The 19,627-nt window shown below is 38.3% G+C and overlaps 1 protein-coding gene across 2 annotated transcripts in view; it reads right to left on the bottom strand.

The window, feature by feature from the left end:
• Positions 1-12,997, bottom strand: part of tmtc2b (transmembrane O-mannosyltransferase targeting cadherins 2b) — a 52,733-nt gene extending 39,736 nt beyond the window's left edge. The window contains exons 1-2 of one of the 2 annotated variants that reach the window (XM_077596809.1): positions 12,930-12,997; positions 12,529-12,840 (exon numbers count right to left, since the gene is read on the bottom strand). In XM_077596809.1, coding sequence (XP_077452935.1) covers positions 12,529-12,611 — 83 coding nt within the window. In that variant the 5' untranslated portion in view covers positions 12,612-12,840; positions 12,930-12,997. Of the gene's footprint in view, positions 1-12,528 lie in introns of both variants that reach the window. The other variant, XM_077596808.1, reaches the window with a different exon arrangement.
• Between the last annotated feature and the right edge of the window lie 6,630 nt (positions 12,998-19,627).

Raw genomic sequence — 19,627 nt, 5'->3', positions numbered from 1 at the left:
CTGTTGATGCTATTAATCATGCAGTACATGTAAAATCCCTGACCTGCTTGTCTAGCGGGTTGTACCACACAACTGTCACTAGGCATCCATCAACACTAAGCGTGCACAGCACATGGACATGCATATCTCAATCAGCTTCCAGGAGCTTGTTTTAGACCTGTGCGAGTGCCTGCAAGCCATCCAAATGTGGAAGAGAAGCTTAGTATTTAGCATGTTCCTATACAACAGAGGAACCAAAAAATTAACACCGATGAAGTAAAGATAAAATGATGTCTTAAACAGTCTTTAGCGCAACTATGTGTCTTAGCAACTAGCAAATAAATGACAGTGAATGCTCAACTAACCCACATGTTCACGTGAGTAACAAGATCAACAATGTACCCACTACAGTTCAGACAGAGATACTGAAGATGCAAATTCCCTACTTAAATATCCTTGACTGACAATTTACACAAATACATTAATTCACACTTATGTTTTAAGTGCGTTGAACAGTTGTATATCTATATTGAGGACAAAAAGTGTCTGTTACTCTAGATTTTTTGCACTTCTTGTGAACCCAATTCAATAGCGAATGGATAAAATACATAAAAATTTGAGTACCAAAAAGTACTTTTATATTCATAATTCATTTCATTACTCTGAAATCCCTACTTGTGTTTTAATAAAAATGATGCATAATTAATAAGTGCAGTCTAAAACAAAAATTCTAATATTTTGTGTGAGAGATTATAAAGATGATATTCCATTCAATGTATTTTTTTCATGGAGTGTTGCAAACCTCTTTTGCACTGCACAATCAAGACAAGCACAATGGAGAAAAATCATATATGGTGAAACAATAAATTCCAGCTGTATTCCATCTACTATCCTCAAACAAACTGCACTGGGAGATGAAGATGAAATGTCATTTGGGAGATAAAACATGCTTTCAAAATATTTGTTTTAGTCAAACATATATTTATATACAGTATATGCTGCTGAAAAGAATTGACTTGAAAGCCCTTCACGTGCTTATTTTTTCACTCTGCAACACCTCCGTAACCCTCCAGAATTTGCCATGTATTAATAAATCAAGACAAAATCACGTACGGTGTTGCTTTCAATATTTCCTGCGCACTGGGGAGTCATTTGTTATTACAGGTGGCTCCTTACAAGCACACTGTTCCTTCTCAAGTAACTGAAATAAAATACTCAAATACTTCTCAGCTTTGTCAATTGAAGCGCCATGCTAACAGTAAAGAAAACGGCATCTTAAGCCACAAACAATAATGAAACTTTTGAAACAATGGACAGAAGAACTAAAACTAGACTTAATGCTCATGCCCACGCCTAAATGCACAGAAGCAGATTAGTCGGTTTTGTCCATAATCCCTTTGCTGACGAGAACAGATTTATGGGTCATCATCAGGGGGTTGGGGGTGCCTGTTCTATCTCTATTTCACCCGTGTGGTAGTGGACACTAGGATACTTCAAGCTATTCAAACAGACCTCTCTTAAATTCATTAGCACCCCCACACTCAACCAAATAGTCCTGTATAACAACAAACTCTATTCTACAAATCTTAGCCTACCAGTAATTAGCTGAAACAGTAATTCAAATGAATAATGGATGTGGGGGAGGGGTTATTTTTTTAATGAGCTCAGTGAATTATAACAGTTTGTAGAATGGTGATTGTGGTTTAATTACTATAGCAGAAGAAAGAACAGCTGGCCTATGAAGTCAAAATCCAAATAAAACAAGAAACTTTACAAGAATCAAGATGTTGAAAAAATCTGGATGTCCTAAACTTGCCACACCCAGTGCAACATGGCCATAAACCAACGCGCCACACAAGGCTTGATTGGATTTCTCAAGGCTTCGGCTCAACTCACAGTGAAGCCTTAACTTAATGCAACAGCAGGCTACAACTTCCAGTGTGGATGCCAGTAATGCATTTCAAACGTTGCTTGCCAACCGGCATATATCAAACCCCCACCAAAAAAACCCTGATAACATTCCAGCCTAACATCATGGAGTGCCGTGTATTAGTGTTCGAGCATGAAAATACCGCCAAAGGGTTAATTCACGAAAGTGCCTAATTACGAATGCTCACCATGATTAACTGCAAGAAAATGTTCATAGAGGAGACTTTGGGAGAGGTCATGTAGAACACAGCTGTGTACACTTGTGAACAAAGTATGGTGTGTTTCATCATATGAACCTGCCTGCACATCTGATCCCAGATAACAAAGTTCAGAGGCGGTTGGACCTTCTCAGCGGAAATATTTATAGGCTTGTTTGAAATAGAGTAAGCCGCTGAATTAAGAAAAGGAGGAAAGATTTATTTTTACGTCCTTCCAAAAAAAAGAGCTATACAAATGTTAGATTCATTGTTTTTGCTTTATAACAGACATACTGTACTTTAGTTTGATCTCTGATTTATGGCCCAAAGGTGGACTCATCTATTTTTTATAGTATGGCTTTTTTCCCTGGCTTTTTTCAGGTTTGCTAGATTTATATGACTGACAATGGTCAGTCATGTGGTCTATGAATGTCCAATACTGCAGTGTACTGATATGTTGACTTACATTATGACTACGATGAATAAAATTAGGCAAAAGGCCTGCATTGCAGACTATTATCAAGTGTGTTCAATCACTTGATTCACAATTTGAGATTTGGCTGTACAGCAATGTCTTCCTTGTTACGGTGGAAAATTGTTCTATATCCATTAATTTCTCCATAATTGATATACATAGCATTATAGTTTGATACAAGCATAAAGTAAAATCTGTCATTGTGGTAATTACTGGCTGTTACCTTCAGATTTTGCTTCAGTACCCATTACTGCTCAGCAGACAGTGTGATATATTACTCTGCTCTACTCTTTATGGAGATTAATGGAAAAATTGTCTCTAATTTTTTTCTATCTTCAACTTACTCAAAGTGACTTTGGTGTCACTAAATCTACTCATTAGCTGATGATTAATGATGGACATATGTTTAATGTAATGCAGCACTTAAGCAGCACACACGAATAATACAGACAAAAAAAATGGAAAATATTAAATATTATAAACATTAGTAATCTGCGATTAGCTAGCAACCACTTTAGGGTATGATTTTGCATAGGCTCCAGCACCCCCGGAATCTTGTGAGTATAAATGTAATTCTTAAAAAAAAAAAAATGTGGTATCAGTACAGTTTTGGCACAGTATCAATGCAACACTACTCAAGAGTAAAACTATATTAATACTTGGGCAATGCACCTTAGATCCGCCATTTGCCTCACTATATTTCAACTTTAATCATTCCAACTATATATATATATATATTTATATATATATATATATATATATATATATATATATATATATATATATATATATATATATATATATATATATATTTATATATATTTTTATATATATATATATATATATATATATTTATATATATATTTATATATATATATATATATATATATATATATATATATATATATATAAATAGATACTATCCAAATATTTTTGACAAGTGTACGAAGAGTAACAGAATATGCCATACATTGTTGCAGCAATTACCTGTCATTCAAAATGTTGGACTTTTTAGTTGAGCTATAATAAAAGTTTCTGTGTTTCACTCTCTTTTTACTTTATTGTTTTACTTCACATGCAGAAAGTTTAAAGGAAGCAGCCCCATCTAGAAGAGGCTTTCTGCAGCTGCCAAAGGTGTGCTTATTCATTTTTATGATGTGTTAAGTGAGTTATTACTTTTTCAAATCCTTCTCGCCTTTCGTAATAGTAAAAAAAAACTATTAGAATTCCAAAAATTACTTCTGTATAGGTTTTATGACTTGAAAAGTGCTATTGAACTACCCTCACATCTTGGCTAAGAGAAGTTGAGTTGGAAACCATTGCTGCCAAACATAAACCTGCAGGGTGGGATTAAATCCATATAATCAAATTAAAGAAGTCCACAACCATGCATCAAGTCTGAGTCCCAATCCTAAATCGTGACTGTGTAACATGGCCACTCCATTATTACTATGGACTTGTATTATTAATGTTAAAGGAACATTTTTTTTGCTTTTTCCCCAAGCATTTCCTGCTATTTTGGCACAGATATTGGGCAAAGTAAATATTTTTAATATAAAATTGTATCTTCAAGAAGAATGAATAATCCTCAATGAGCAACTACCTTACCTGCATTAATTGGCATGTGGTAGAATGGTGTCAGTTCAATTAGAAAATGGAGAAAATGTGCAGTTAGGTTGGGGGCCTAAAACATAGTTAAGCTTAATGAACTGTTGTCTCGGTGCAAATTATTTCCGTTCAGTCCCCAATGCAAGACAATTTGTCTTAGAAGGGGAAGGATGTAAATCCGACTTCAGCTACTACATTAAAGGGGAAAAAACTACATCCTTGAATCAACATTCTAGTCACAACAAGAAGCAAAAAGTTTTGCTCAAAACAGTCTATAAGAAACCACAGCTCATAGACCCTTCTAACAGCGTCGTAATCCGAACGGAAGCAGATGTTTTCACCAGATGCTAATGAAATATGGTTAACTGAAAAGGTTGCATGTGTTCACTGGTGCCACCCAGTGCAACCAGTGAGGTGTGAGGCCTTACAAACATCACATAGGTTGACGGTGGAAACCTTTTAGCAGCTGGAGTTCACAGTTGGGGCAGGCTGAGCTAAATGACAGCAGCGACCACACGTGAATTCAACTTGTCACGCTCTTCAACTTTGGTCTGTCCAGATTCACAATCAGTTACTCTAAGTTTAGTTTTCCAGTGATCCCTCCAATAAAAAAATTATTTTGGGATTGAAGTATCCTTATTATTCTGTCAGAGCCATTACCCCCAGATTCTCAGATTCAAAGTTTTTTTTTTTTAAATAACAGTCATTTTCTCGGTATTGATTCCTTGTTAATTCAAAAATAAACTTTTACAAATTGTCTGTATCCATCTCGGTAGCTGGGAGGAAGCGCTCACTTGGAGGACTACTTAGGGGGGAGAAACTGACAAGAGGAGGTCAGTGATGAAGAGAAACACCACGGACAGAGACACACTGTGTCAGTGCTTAGCCAAAATAAACCAACGAAAGAAATCAGACCTGTAAACCATCAAGAATCCATCAATCTCCCTCCTCTGTGATTTTATTCCCAATGACAGTGCGCAAGAGAGTGTGTGAGAAAGTTGGCTCCATCTGTGAAATACAATACTACAGCAGTGAATCTACCATGTGGAGAAATTTTATACTCATTTGCCACTAAGGCCCAAAGTCCATCTGTAGCAGATTTGATAAGCTACTGAAATTTTTAATATATGTTATGACATGAATATTGTGACCTTTAACTTGACTTAAAATAAATATATTTTTAAAAGATGGAAAAATTTAGCTCCTCAATAGTCAATAAAAACCAGCATTCATTCATGTATTTATAATCCACCCTGCAATTCTCATGAAGTGTTGTAAGGGTGCTAAAGTCAAATCCCAGCTGACTATTGGGCAGGAGCACTTACATTTGTTGACCACCAATCGCAGAGCACAAGTTAACAAACATTTTACAATATGAACGAAAACGTGTTTATCAAACCAGTTTCAATAGTGTTAACAGGCAACTCGTGATAACGTTACAAAAATGTATTCAAATGAACTCGAGCTTCCAGGGCAAAATGATATATTTTTAATAGAGCAACTAAACCTGACTTTTTATTGAGAGTAGTTCGCACAGTAGGCTATTAATTGCGTCATCTTTACAGTCCAAAGAATGTGACCCAAAATGGCACACACTTTGTGGCAATTTGTAGGAAACAATGAGTCTTTAGTTAACTCACTCAATAGTGAATCTCCGCCTGTTCTTATTCTGTCCAGCCATTCAAAAACGCTAACCGTACCGCACGTACCTACTTAACAAGTTCACAAAATTGGTTGTGACAGATTTAGTCCGCAAAGCAGCAGCATTTCTGCTCTGTTTAAACCGAGAACATTCAGCTCTCGCTTCCGTCCCACAACCAATGTTTTATTTGCTCATTCTTGGAGTCCAAAGGGAACAGCAGGACCACACAACCCCTTATTTTCACAATGGACAAAGGCAATTCAACCAAACGGGCCAACTTGTCCCATTACCTTAATGAAATGAGCCACAGGTCTTTGTCTGAATTGTAGGCCACCAAGAAGGCAAGGAGTAACTGCCTTACTTATTGAAAAGGTACAAACTATAAATTCTTATTTAGATCTGTAGTGGGTAAGAAAGTTGAGGCTTTTGACAGCTCGGGGATCTCTGCCCACACTGTGTGCCCTTCTCATCCACAGTCTTGTTAATCCTATTAAAATGAAGAGGGCCAAGAGCCTGAGAGTGGCCACAGCTTAAAAGCCATCAACGCGCATTAGTCTTCAGAACACAAACTGACGTCTAGACCAACTAAGTACTTAGACCCAAGAGACAAATCACTGGAGGTTTTTGATGGCAGAATACGCTTATATTCAATATTTACCCATAACTTCTCTCTTGGGAAATGCACGAAACTGACGCAACAGATGTGCCACGTTATTGGATATAAATCCCGCTAATCTCATTTTGTTGGTCAAAGAGCACATTAGAGCCTTAATTTTCACACACTGTAGACCTTGGCAGCGTCAAAGCTTTTCTCGCATTATTGAGTAGCCACGTTGTAGGTCCGTTCTACCATCCTGAGCAGGTGGAGGATTTACTTGTTGGATGAGCCACCCAAGCATTGCATTTTATTCCCATTTAAGGCGATTATTATCACTGTTTGCAACTGTACATGAGCGTTCCTACAACCACACGATGTATTAGAAGAGATAATCTGTTGGGGCTTGATTAAAACACATGGCAAAGAAACTCAAGAATACTCTGAGGACGAGGGCTGACATGTTGCACTGAGAAGATTAGTCCATTACCACTTCAAACAATGACAGGCAAGCCTAACCCAGTTAAACACTGCACAGGAGTCAAGTGATTTCAACGCATCTGATTTATATCGCCTGCTTTGGCTCAGCCTGAGAACAGCACCCAAATGGGAGAACTGCAAGATTGGTGGCTGTGCATGAGCAGCCTTCAGCCTTGCAGGAAGTCGCAGGCCACCAGTGTGGCGCATCGCAAATAATCAGCCGAGTACATAAGAACTCCTCGCAAGTAATTGTCAATATTTATTTCCATGCTGCAGCACATTGATATTTGGCTTTGTAAACAAGTTCAACTTGCTGAGGTATCTTCAGGTGCATGCTGTGTCATGCTGTGTGATTAAGTACACATTTTGTTGTTGTGTCTGTATCAGTTTTCTCAAGCGTCTAGACACCATCTGGACCTGGTGGTAACCAACATCCACTTCTGGTATAAAGTGAGCATGAGGATGATCTGTCAAAAAAGGTGAGGGTTAAATGTGTTTCTATAGTTAAGTACGGTAGTTAATACGGCTTAGAAAATGTGTTCTTATGGAAATGTGGTAGAATTGCGGGTGCTCTATGATCAGATATACTATGGGTTATTCAAAGAGAGTTTTGATTTTCTATTTCATGAATTACATGAAGAAAGGACCAACCGTAATCCTCCTAAATGCTAAAAAATTATGGCAGAGTAGAGTATTTTAAAAAGAAAACAGTGAAGCAATTCACAGAATTGTGGTTGAGCGACTTATCATAGAGGCGCGCAAGAACCTGGCTGACGACCAAACAGCCGTATGTAACGTGAAAATAAACGCAAGTTGTAACTGTATGTTCCTGTTACTGTATGACCGTTCGTACTGAACTATATACATCAATACATTTTTTACTGTATCTTATAAAACATCCCTAAATCATTAATGATAAACATTGTAAAGAAACAAAACATTAATTTGGAATAAATTAAATTCAAGCAACACAGCACATTTTTCACCATCATCAATTTTCCTGATAACAGCGACCTTGGTTTCAAATGGCCTGCTGCTTCTTTTAAATACTACTATCACTGGTAGATTTACGCATTTGAGCAACCATATTTGCATAGGCTAACAAATACACAAATAAATGGAAAGACAGAGATCACAGGGACAACATCTTAACACAAGCGTTACATGCAGAGAACGTGCTAAACACACTTATTTTTAATTACAAAAATCTTTTGTTTGCAGTCAATTCAAACGTACAATCGGAAAAATGTAAAACGAATGAACATAAGTTGAGGAGCAAATGGAACAAAACACAAGGTCTCCATATTTTTATTAAAAAGATGCTTTGGTGAGCGTGAAGGAAGAAGGAGAAACATTGTTTATCTCACCGTTGGTTTTATATCAACCTGTCCATGAACTCACTCAATGTAAAATGCCAAACCCTTGTAGAATTTGAGAAATGCTATTGGGTCTTGGAAAACAACACGCAATCATATGGAAGGGCCATCATGAATTTAACTTAGTAATTAGTTCCCTTTTTTCCTGTCCAAAGGGCTTACCTTATTTTGCAAGGAGATGAAAGTGACCACTTTTCATCCTTGTAACTAATTTGGTGGAAAATAGAGCTAAGGAAATTGTAAGCCCAATCTGTTTGCGGTCATATCATGAGTGAATCTTTCCAGGCTGATGTATGTCGGAAAGATGCTTACACATGCATATCAAAGGACCATTTTTTCCTGCGAATTAAGAAAATGATTAGACCGCACTATTTTGCTAACCACTTAAAATTTCAAGACAAATTAGGAGCTCAAAGTAAATGGAACATTAAAGGGAGAACTTGAATAAATTGTCATTTGATGCTTTTGCATAATCAGTGAGGGTAAACATAAGTATTCCTGTGTCGTGTGAACATGTAACATGAATTTCTTCAGCCATTGAAATGACAAAACTACCCATCTAATTTCTGTACCTAAAAGATAATATTCAGATTTTATCATGTACAATAATATCTTTAAGAAAACCAAATGCATGAGATCTACATGACTTACAAGTGAGACTTATAATGCCTCAATTCTGGCAAGAAACAGTTTATTAAAGCCACCATGCCTCTTTTGCGTCTTCTTCACAAGTTTCTAAATCTTCCCTTTAAGCTCCAGAAAGCAGAAAAACCACACAGGACGATCTGCAGGCCGATGTTGGATAATGGAACTAAAGGCATGGCAGACAGACATGTGAGGAAGGAAGACAGACTGAGCTTGAGAGAGATGCAGGAAAGACAGTAATTACAGGGAGGAGGAAGAGAAACCCAGACTGGGAAAAATAAGGAGATGCTCAGACTGCTGGGTTGCCGCCCTTGGGTCCTCAACAGAACCACAGGCCTAACCAGCCTATCCTCCAATATAGAGTTACAGACCACTGCCATTTCACAAGGGGCCAAGGAAGCGGCAACAAGGGGGTATATACCGGGAGCGTTGCGGGGATCTGTCTATTCTAGGATGTGTTGTGGAGCAAAACATATCGGAATCTACCAATGAAAAATTGATGCTTCAAATGGACTGTGGTATGTAAATCATAGTTCATCAGGATGAAGGTTAGCAGTCATTAAAATGACTCATAAATCATCCCTACCTGTACAAACAAGCATCTCCGAGGTAGAGTAGACACTGTGCAAAATATTATGCTTCTCTGTTATTTATCACCACCAAGTGCAAGACCCTGTCATCATGTGGAGGTTCTGGTCAAATCCATATAATACAAGAAAGCAATGTGGCTCTGCCTTACAATTGTTGGACCACTGCAAGTGACCACCCTTGCCAAGCCCACAACCTTCACAACATCCTCATGCAGTTAAACCTCACCACATCACATGAAAATATGAGGTGCAGCTCATCACATCCATCATCAGTACTTGACAGGCAACTGCAAAGAAACGAGTGTGTGGCTTGAGGCTCTGGATAGAAAATTATATTCAACAGCCCAAATGGAATTTACACATTCACCTTGGTGAAAGCCTGTCATCTGCTTTGAAATAGGAGATTCATTTGACCAATATCATAACCTTTGTCTCCATCAATTATGCTGATTGATCACTATAGTAATTGCGCAACCATTCACACTAGATCTGATGAAACTATGCCACACTAAGAGCCCAAATAAATGAAGGTCCATCAAATTAATGTACAATGAACACAACTTAAGACAATAAACAAGGATTTTATAATATGAAGTCATAGAATTTGGGTTCTCAATGATTTTGTGTTCAAATGGCTTTCCGCAAACCCTGCCTTAAATAGATGAACTACAGAATTGGTCCAAATTTTAACAAACAAGCTCCCTGAATTTTATTTTATCCGCTCACCAAAACGAAACTCACATTCAACAATATCCGATTTTAGAGCAAATTATTTTATATACATAAATGCCCAAGCAATTACCAACTCTTTACTGCAACCTTATGAAATGTATTTAAGAGCCATGTATTAGTAGTTCACCAAATTATTGATAAGATAGATAGATACCTTTGTGACATTGGCCTCAGTCATTTGTCTCCTAAACCACTGCCGTTAGTAAGAGAACAGCCAAATACGACAGCCAACAACCATGTTTTCTCAGTGCTGTAATACTGATACTGAATCTGGTTAATTGATTCTGAAGTGTCTTGTACAGTGTGTCCTTGGTTGTAAGAAAAGTCAAACAGTATACACAACAGTTCAACTCTAATTAAAATCTCGGACTCCACAAATTTGTACCCTTTTATGTCATACAATTCTATCTTGTCTGCAACGTCACAGTCAAATGTTACCATTCAAAAATGCCTTCTTCTAACCAAAAGCTTGATTTCCATGAAAGAAGCACAACTGGTTTCACCTCACGTGCGTACGTACGCCTTGTGCAAGCTTATATCTCGATGTGGGTCTGGGATGGTGTTCCTTTGACAAATTAACAAAGCTGCTGCTCTCTCACCACCACTGCAGCCCGAGGGGACAGGGGATTGCTGCTAATTACGAGGCTGAGTGCAACACGTGGTGCTGAAAATAGATAGTGCTGGATGTCAGATAGCCTGCAAAATTCTGTCAAACATAAGAAGGCATCAAATAAGAAAGGAAAAGGTTCTTGGCTGAGATAGCGGGGTAAGTGTCAGAAACCGTTACTATGTTAGATGTCTCTGGTGTCAATAAATAACATTCATACACAGACCATTTAGTGTTTGACGGATCATCTTAAACTTTGAAGGCTGTTTGATCTCTCCAGCAGTCACCTTTCATCTTTCTGCTAACACGGTGACAGCTTTATGAACATTCAATATCTGTCTATTGACAAATACACTGCAGGGAAAGAAAAACTACTTAAGCAGAATAACTTGCCTAAGGATATTTTTCTATTTGTAGCAAGTGTTCTTTAGTAGAGAGCATTTAGCAGAGTTGTAAAGGAAACAGCTCTGCAGTTTATATGGAGGGTGTTTGCTTTACACAATAACCTTTGATTTTATTGGAATAGTCATGTGGTACATGGCAAATGTGCACAAAATGCTGCAGAGATAAGTTTGGAAATATTTTGAGTCTAGGTAATAATAGGAAGGCGACCTATTAATATGCAAGGAAAAAATAATAATGTAATTTTTAAAATAGTTTAAAGAGTGAAGATGAACTACCTACATTAAAAATAATGATACTTAAAGGAGGTTTTCAATACATGAGAGATTTGGTCTTTTTCTATTAGCATGACATTTGGAATTGTGAGTGATTGTAAAGTGCCCCAAATCTGTCGGACAGCTAGGGAATCTTTTTACACAAAGAGCTTGATCACCCCCAAAATTTTCACTTGCATTTATATTTTTGGGCATGCAGAACTTACTCAAGACTGAGTGTCATTCAATCAGAGCGCACATTGAGACAGTCAAGGGGTTCTCTCATTAACTGATATGGGCAATTTCGAGTCTTCAATCAGCCTGATTTACATCTTTTTGCAATGTGGAAGAAAGTTGGTAAATCAACGGTTGAGATTCAAACAAAAAAATCAGAACATCTCAACACCGCAAGCTCTGTTGTGGCATATTTTGAAGGGAAATATGCAATTTTACAAACAGAACCTACATTGAAACAGTAACATTCACTTTTATGACTACTATATGTGCATTTGATTCAAACTGAATTTGTGAAATCTATTAAAATGCACGGCTGCACAGCCAAGAAAACTAAGTGCAGGAGCCAATGACCTACATCACAGTTTGAATGAGGAACAATGAGCCTGAGGCAGTGACAATCACTCAGCCATCAAATATCAAATGGTGCTCTTCCCCCCAAAAATCATTGTTTCCAGTCAATTTTAGTCTGATGGGGAGCCCAAAAAAAACTTAACACTTCAACGTTCCAGTGGCTACACATTTGCACAGTTTGGGAATAGTTCTGTGGAATGATTTCTTCCCCAGAGAACAATTAACAGGACCAATACCAAAATACAACAAATCGAGCAGAAACTTGAATGAATGAATTAATTAATTAATTGTGTTTTGGTAGGGGGATCTTACTGGTCCAGAAACCACGTGGTTTGTTTAGCAGTGCAATCAATAAGTTAATTTCTTTTTTATTTATTTTTATTTTGTGAAGGTTGTTGAATAATGAGCCTGATAGTGAAGATGTGGTACCTGTCATCGTAGCAAAAATCTGCTCCCAGAGTGTTGACGTACAGGACCAAAGCCACGGCAGTGCACAGCAATTCTGCAAACATTTCTCTTAACGTGCCGTTTTCCCACAACAGAACTAAAAAGAATGAACGACTGCAAAATCCCGAAAGTGTGTCCCCTGGCAGTCGTCGTCTTTGTCAGGACGTCTGCGCGAAAACAAGTCCGGTGCCCCCCATCCTCGCTGGTTCAAGTGCACAAAGTGGACATGCCGAGGGTCGCGGCGTGTCTAACCCATCCTGGCTGAGAGGCGGAGAGCTCTTTATCCAGCTGGAGCTTCGCCAAGGAGAGGAGGCAAAAAAAATCTTGCACCAGTGGGGTTTATTCAATCGGTGACGAGGTTCGGTTTCACACGCCTTCCTTACCACGCGAGGGCTCGGCACTCTGATGCTGCGTGAACACAGCTTGGTCGCCGCTGGCGTTGACCACAACGAAACCAGCGAGAATTACAGTTGCAGCTTCCTTTTATATTTTCAAAATAAAAGTAAAAATTCTAATCCGCTTTCTAAGCGGGTAGAAAATCTAATGTATTACAGAGAGTCGTGTCCATCGTCCTTGAAAAATGCAGCGTCTATTTGATTTGATTGGATTGGATTGGATAACTTTATTCATCCTATGTTCGGGAAATTTCATTGTGACAGTAGCAAGAAAAGGCATAGATATAAGTTAGATAGTACATTAGGAAAGCCCACAGAACAACAAAGCAAAAGCACAAAGTACAAAGCAAATCAAAGTAAATGGGATCATTAAGAATCACCAAATCAAATCATTAAGACAGAAAAGCAGCAAAAACACAAAACAAGCAAGAGCGGACGGAGCTACCGCCACTGGCTGCCACTTGAACGGCGCCATTTTGGTTGCGGTAGCAAAAACGGATACAGACTCAAAAGACGTAAAGTTGGAATTCATACACGTTTGTAAACAAACCTCATCTCATCTCATTTTCTGAACCGCTTGGAGTGCTGGAGCCAATCCATACTGACTCCGGGCCAGATTCGGGGGTCATCTAGCCGATCGCAGGGGACAAGGAGACAGACAACCATGCACACTCACACACATACCGTGGAGCAATTTAGAGTGTCCAATCAGCCTACCATGCATATTTTTGGAATGTGGGAGGAAACCGGAGTACCCGGAGGAAACCCACGTAGGCGCGGGGAGAACATGGAAACTCCACACAGGTGGACCTGATCTGGATTTGAAACAAAAGAGGCAATTTAAAGTGTTCAGCCAGCCTACGGTGCATGTTTTTGGGATGTGGGGGGAAAACAGATTACCTGGTGAAAACCCACACATGCCCGGGCAGAACATGCGAACTCCACACAATCAGGACCCACTTGGTATCAAACCCTTGATCTCATAAGTGTGAGGGAGACGTGGCAACCGCTCAATCACCAGGTCGCTTTATAGGTCAACAATAATATTTAATATACTGTACAAGGGACTACCATCCATATAGTAAATGTAATTTATTAAGAGTTTGTTCTGCAAGAAACCACGGAAACCAAACTTTATGATGATGTCTTAGTGCCACACAAGGGAAAAATCCAGCAGTGCGTAAAAGATATGCATGTGTTGGCAAATGAGAGAGAGAAAAATGAAGGTCACTACATTTTAGTTTGCATGCGAGAGAAAGACCTCCCTGATAGTCTCTGGACCGTGGATGGTTTGAAGGAATTACAGGGACACTGCATTGGCAGAAAGATAATTGCTAGTTGGGGATAATGCTGAGGAGGAAAATCACATCCTTGTGGAAAAGATGAAGACTAAACGTGAGAGTGGTAAAACAGAAAAGTGGTGCCTTAAGCTGGCTTTGGCTTTGCACAGAGCCAAGAGGCTTTATCTATATGTTTGAATTCAGGAAGAGTCAAGGGAATATGAAAAAGGGAAGATTGAAACTAAGTTCTCCTTGTTACTGATTTTTCTTAGCCTAACTTGGAAGAGGAGTCTGACACAGTTAATTAAGTTATACTCTATTAGAATGACTTTCTAACTTACAGTTAATATGATATTCATAAAAACATAGTCTGATTGAGTAAATGAAACCTTTATCTGTCCAGTAAGAACCACTTTTGTGTGGTTTACTTTGTTTCCCATGGGGTTAGAAGGTACATCCGTGTGGCTGGTCCATTAACTCTCAAAAGGTCTTGGGTACTTACTTTGATTGATAGACTGTCTCTTTTTGGATTCTGGTAACTTTAAACCAACTAGAGATAACAACATGTCAACCCAAACAGACTCAAACGTATACAAACATTACACAAAAACACTATTTACTCACTTCTCTCATGGGGTGGTCTGTATAAAATACAAATACTTCCAGTTTAGGGAAGAAATTAAACTAAGTCATGTGATCAATGATATCAAGCCATTATAGCTTACTTTGACTTTTGTAGTAGATTTGCATTAGTAACAGACACACAATATGATTTTAAAGGAGTGGCACAACTTTTCTATCATGCTTCTACTGTAAAGTTACATTTCATCAACATGCTTTAAATTGTATGATGGCATTTCCCCCCTCATTTGGCCTAATTCTAAGTTGCTTTCTTAATTATTGTACTTTTCCTAAATGGAGTAAAAACAAATGGGGACTATAACAATTCAAATAGGCATTAGAACTGGAGTTGAGGAACATCATCACAATTTTTGACAAACATATCCCACAATTCTATGAAACACATGATAGAAATTTAGAATGCAAAACAAAATGCTTGTCAAGTCAAAGAACCGCTTCAAATTTAATAAGTGCAACGCTGCTGCGAATATGCATCGAGAACGAGGACCATGAAGGAAACCTTAGTTGGACCAACATGTCAGAGGCTTTGGATAGTGTTATAGATGACACTTTCAGACCTATACTTGCCAAAAAGTAAAGGAGCATTATTTTTCTTGAAATAAATGAAGTGGATTGTGTGACGTGCCAGGTGAAATTACAGCAAGACAGAGCATGCAAGCCATGGGTAATTTTGATATCTTCATTCACAAGCAGCACAGCAATTGCATCATTTTAAATTGTACAGCAAAAGAAAGCACTGTGAGATCCAGGAATCTTTTATAGGCCTCACTACCAAAAACAATTTGACTGTTATTTTCATTGAATCACGAAGCATGCCATTTTATGAAACCAGATTTGATAGTTATATGCCATATAAAATGATTTATTATAGATAATAGATACCATTTTAATACTTTAAAAACTAATATGTATCCCTCATGAGTTACAAATAAATTCCCATCTTTCTTTGAATTCAAATTTTGTATCTTGTCAAAATTTTGTATTTTATAATCTTATACCATTTGTATCCGATAAATGTTTTTTCTTGTTGTTTTAAGGTAACTCCTTACTTTGACGAAACTGTTCCAAAACGTCGCAAACTTTCACCATGTTTACAGATATTTGCTCCAAAATGCAAGCTTTTTTGCTCCGGAAGAACACGTCAGATTTTCTTTGGCAATTATATCCATGTTAGAATGTTGAATTACCACAAATTTGAAGCATGGTTAAAAAAAAGTGATTACTTTGCCAGATTTCAAAGATCTTTCCAATGTATTTGGTCTTCAAAAAGACAATGTTGACAGCTGAAAAGTTAGATTTTCCATTTTTGACCTGTGTATGGTGGATAGCTATCCTAATCCTTTCATTTCAACACGGGGAAATCACAGAACCAACACTGGCGTGTTTTACCAGCAACTGCATATGGAAAAGGGTGAAGGCCAGTGAAGAAGAAAAAAATGGTTGGCAGAATTCCTACTTTTTAAACGATAATACTAACATGATCACTTTATTGTCAGAGATATGACTTAATTCTAATAATTTGTCAGAATTCTTAATTGAAAGTCAGAATTCTGACTTAAATAGCAAGAATCCTGTGAACTTAGTTTTTGCTACACAGGCCTTAATCCTCTTCCATATCTGCAAACACACACAAGCACTTAAACATAATGTCTTTTTAACATTATGAATCAAGCACATACCCTGAGGGGCCTTGTCTGTTATTTTTAAGTCTGGGTTTAAAGAGGGAGCTCTTAAACCCTCACTGATGACTGACTAGCAGGTTTCTAATGGCACCTCATGGAATTCATATTGGTGTCCGTTCTTTACAATCTTTGGAAAACTTTCCAATTTATTATTGTACTGTATAATATGTTTTCATATTTTATATATTAGATTGCGGCCAGGTGGCGCGAGTGGTTAGCGCGTTGGCCTCACAGCTCTAGGGTCCTGGGTTCAAATTCAGGCAATGTCCATCTGTGTGGAGTTTGCATGTTCTCCCCGGGCCTTTGTGGGTTTCCTCCAGGTACTGCGGTTTCCTCCCACATTCCAAAAACATGCATGGTAGGCTGAGTGGACACTCTAAATTACCCCTAGGCATGGGTGTGAGAGTGGTTGTCTGTCTCCTTGTGCCCTGCGATCAGCTGGCCACCGCCTGTGGCCCGGAGACAGCTGGGATAGGCTCCAGCAACCCCTGCGACTGTAATGAAGATAAAGCGAATCAGAAAATGAGATGAGATGAGATGAGATATTACATTGCTGTGTGGTTACATTTGCTCTTGGTTTTTGCAAAGGCATAAATTAGATTTGAAGACTCCTTCCCTTTATGCCAGAAAAAGACAGATTATGTTTGATTTATGCCCTTGAAAATAAACCTGTGTTTTCTTTATGTGCTACAACAGGGGTGGCCAATTCCGGTCTTCTAGAGCTCCTATCAGTCTGTTTTCCATATCTCCCTCCTCTACCACACCTGAATCTAATGATCAACTAATCAGCAAGCTGCCCAGAAGCTTCATACTGATCCCATTTATTTGATTCCGGTGTGTTGGTGGAGGGAGACATGGAAAACAGTGGATAGGGCCTCTCGAGGACCAGACTTGGCCACCCCTGCGCCTAACCCAAACTCTAACCATAGTGCTAACCATAATCCTAACCATAACTCTAACCCTAACCCTAACCCTAAACCTAACCTTAAACCTAACCATAAACCTAACCCTAAACATAACCCAAATCCTAACCCTAAAAATAACCCTAAACCTAACTCTAAACATAACCTTAAAGTCCAGGTGTCTCAAACCGATTCCGCCGAGGGCCGAAGTGGACCCCTGGTTTTTGTTCCAACCGATCCAGTGCCGACATTTTAACCAATCAGGTGTCTTCTAAAATAAGTAGCACCTAGCTGCAATCAACTGTTTAACTGATTACACTTGCAAAAGGTATCCTCTTGTTGAGTTGGAATGAAAACCTGCACCCACTGCAGCCCTTTGAGGACCGGTTTGAGACCACTGCCTTAAACATAACCCTAAACTAAGATCCCCTATCCAGTCTGTTTTCCATATCTTCCTCCTCTACCAAACCTGAATCAAATGATCAACTCATCAGCATACCTGTCAACCTCTGCCGATAACTGCCCTTATAAATGATTATGATTCCCCTTACAAACCCCCCAAAAACCTTACAAACACCGTACGAGTCGTACGGTGTTTGTAAGGTTTTTGGGGGGTCTGTAAGGGGAATCATAATCATTTATAAGGGCAGTTATCGGCAGAGGTTGACAGGTATGCATCAGCCAGCTGTCCAGAAGCTTCATACTGATCAATTATTTGATTCAGGTGTGTTGGTGGAGGAAAACAGACTGGAGAGGGGCTCTCGAGGACCAGACTTGGCCACCCCTGAGCTACAATTTGTAAATCACTTCCAGACTTTTTATTTATTTTTATTCAAAATGCCTGAAATGAGAATGCCAGTTAATCTGGAAGAATGTGTTAAACAGAAGATTGAAAATAACAATTGAAGCGGGGGATCTTTTCAATGCCAATTCCGTTGTCTCTTGCCTGTTCCACCTCCAACACTCTCTGGCGCCCCTCTTCCCCAATATTTTTATTTGGATATTAAATCAAACTAAATTATACGGGTACTGCCATATATAACATTTCTGGCTGTGCTGCAGTTGGGCCGACAGTTGAATGAATGATCCAAGTTGTCACTCGATAACAGCGCCAGAATAGAAATAATGGCAATGTGCTTGTGACCACTGCCATGACCCAAAATAAAACCAAGTCATTTTGGAATCCTTTTATTCCACTACCAAAAATGATTTTTCATCTTCAAAGCTGTACAGTAAAACATATGTCTCTCTTTCCCTTGTTTTGGAAAAGCATTTCCCACTGGTTTTGTTGATTTTTTTTAAATCCTGAGTTAAATGATATCATAAAAAAGACAGCAGTGGTGTCTGGGTTTTTTTTCTTCTAGAATTGGAGCGTGAAAAAAGTAACTTTTTTTTGTACTATATTTTACTTTATTGAACCAACAACAATTATTTGCTGTGAGTTACCTCTACACAAGTAGTCATTCAGTGACTACTGTTTTAACTGTATCTCAATATTACCATTATGAAAAACTTCCATGACGCACTTCTTAGATACCACACTGCAGACAAATTGTTTAGTATGCATATTTTCAGGATGGTGTAAACACCCTAAAAGCCAAGAACGGGCAAGTTACTCCAACATTATCTTTGTTATGCTGTTTTCATTTCCTCTCATATCCAACAACATTCCAAAGAAAAAAATCAGTTATTGTTAAGCAGAGCCACACGTCAGATTGTCAGACAGGATTGATATACATGTACTGTATGTGGTCCACATACAGTGAGGAGAAGCAGAAGGAGACACTCATTTAGGACTTGATAGGTAGCTTATAACTCCAGTAATGCTACCGAGCGACATATGTTTTGACTTTGTTTTTTGTTTTACCCTGGAAACAAAAAGAACAGTTGAGACCACTAATTGCCTATTTTTTTTGTTCAGTGCTGTAAAAAACTGTTCACATGTCTCATTCTTCCATATAATTAAGTAGGCAGCAAAAACAAAAAACAAAGTTTGGCCCGAAGTCATCTTATGAAATGTACAAATATTTTAAATGCTACAAAATAAATCTAATCTAATGTTTTCCTGCAGGAAACACCTTTTAATCAAAGGGCATATTCAAGATGTAAAATATTTGGCAAAACCCAAAAATGAAACCAGTTTTGTATTATGGATTATTTGTTTGTTTATGTTCAGTGCA

Source organism: Stigmatopora argus, chromosome 3 (genome assembly GCF_051989625.1).
Source record: "Stigmatopora argus isolate UIUO_Sarg chromosome 3, RoL_Sarg_1.0, whole genome shotgun sequence".
NCBI lineage: Eukaryota > Metazoa > Chordata > Actinopteri > Syngnathiformes > Syngnathidae > Stigmatopora > Stigmatopora argus.
This window is presented reverse-complemented; position numbering and strand designations above follow the sequence as displayed.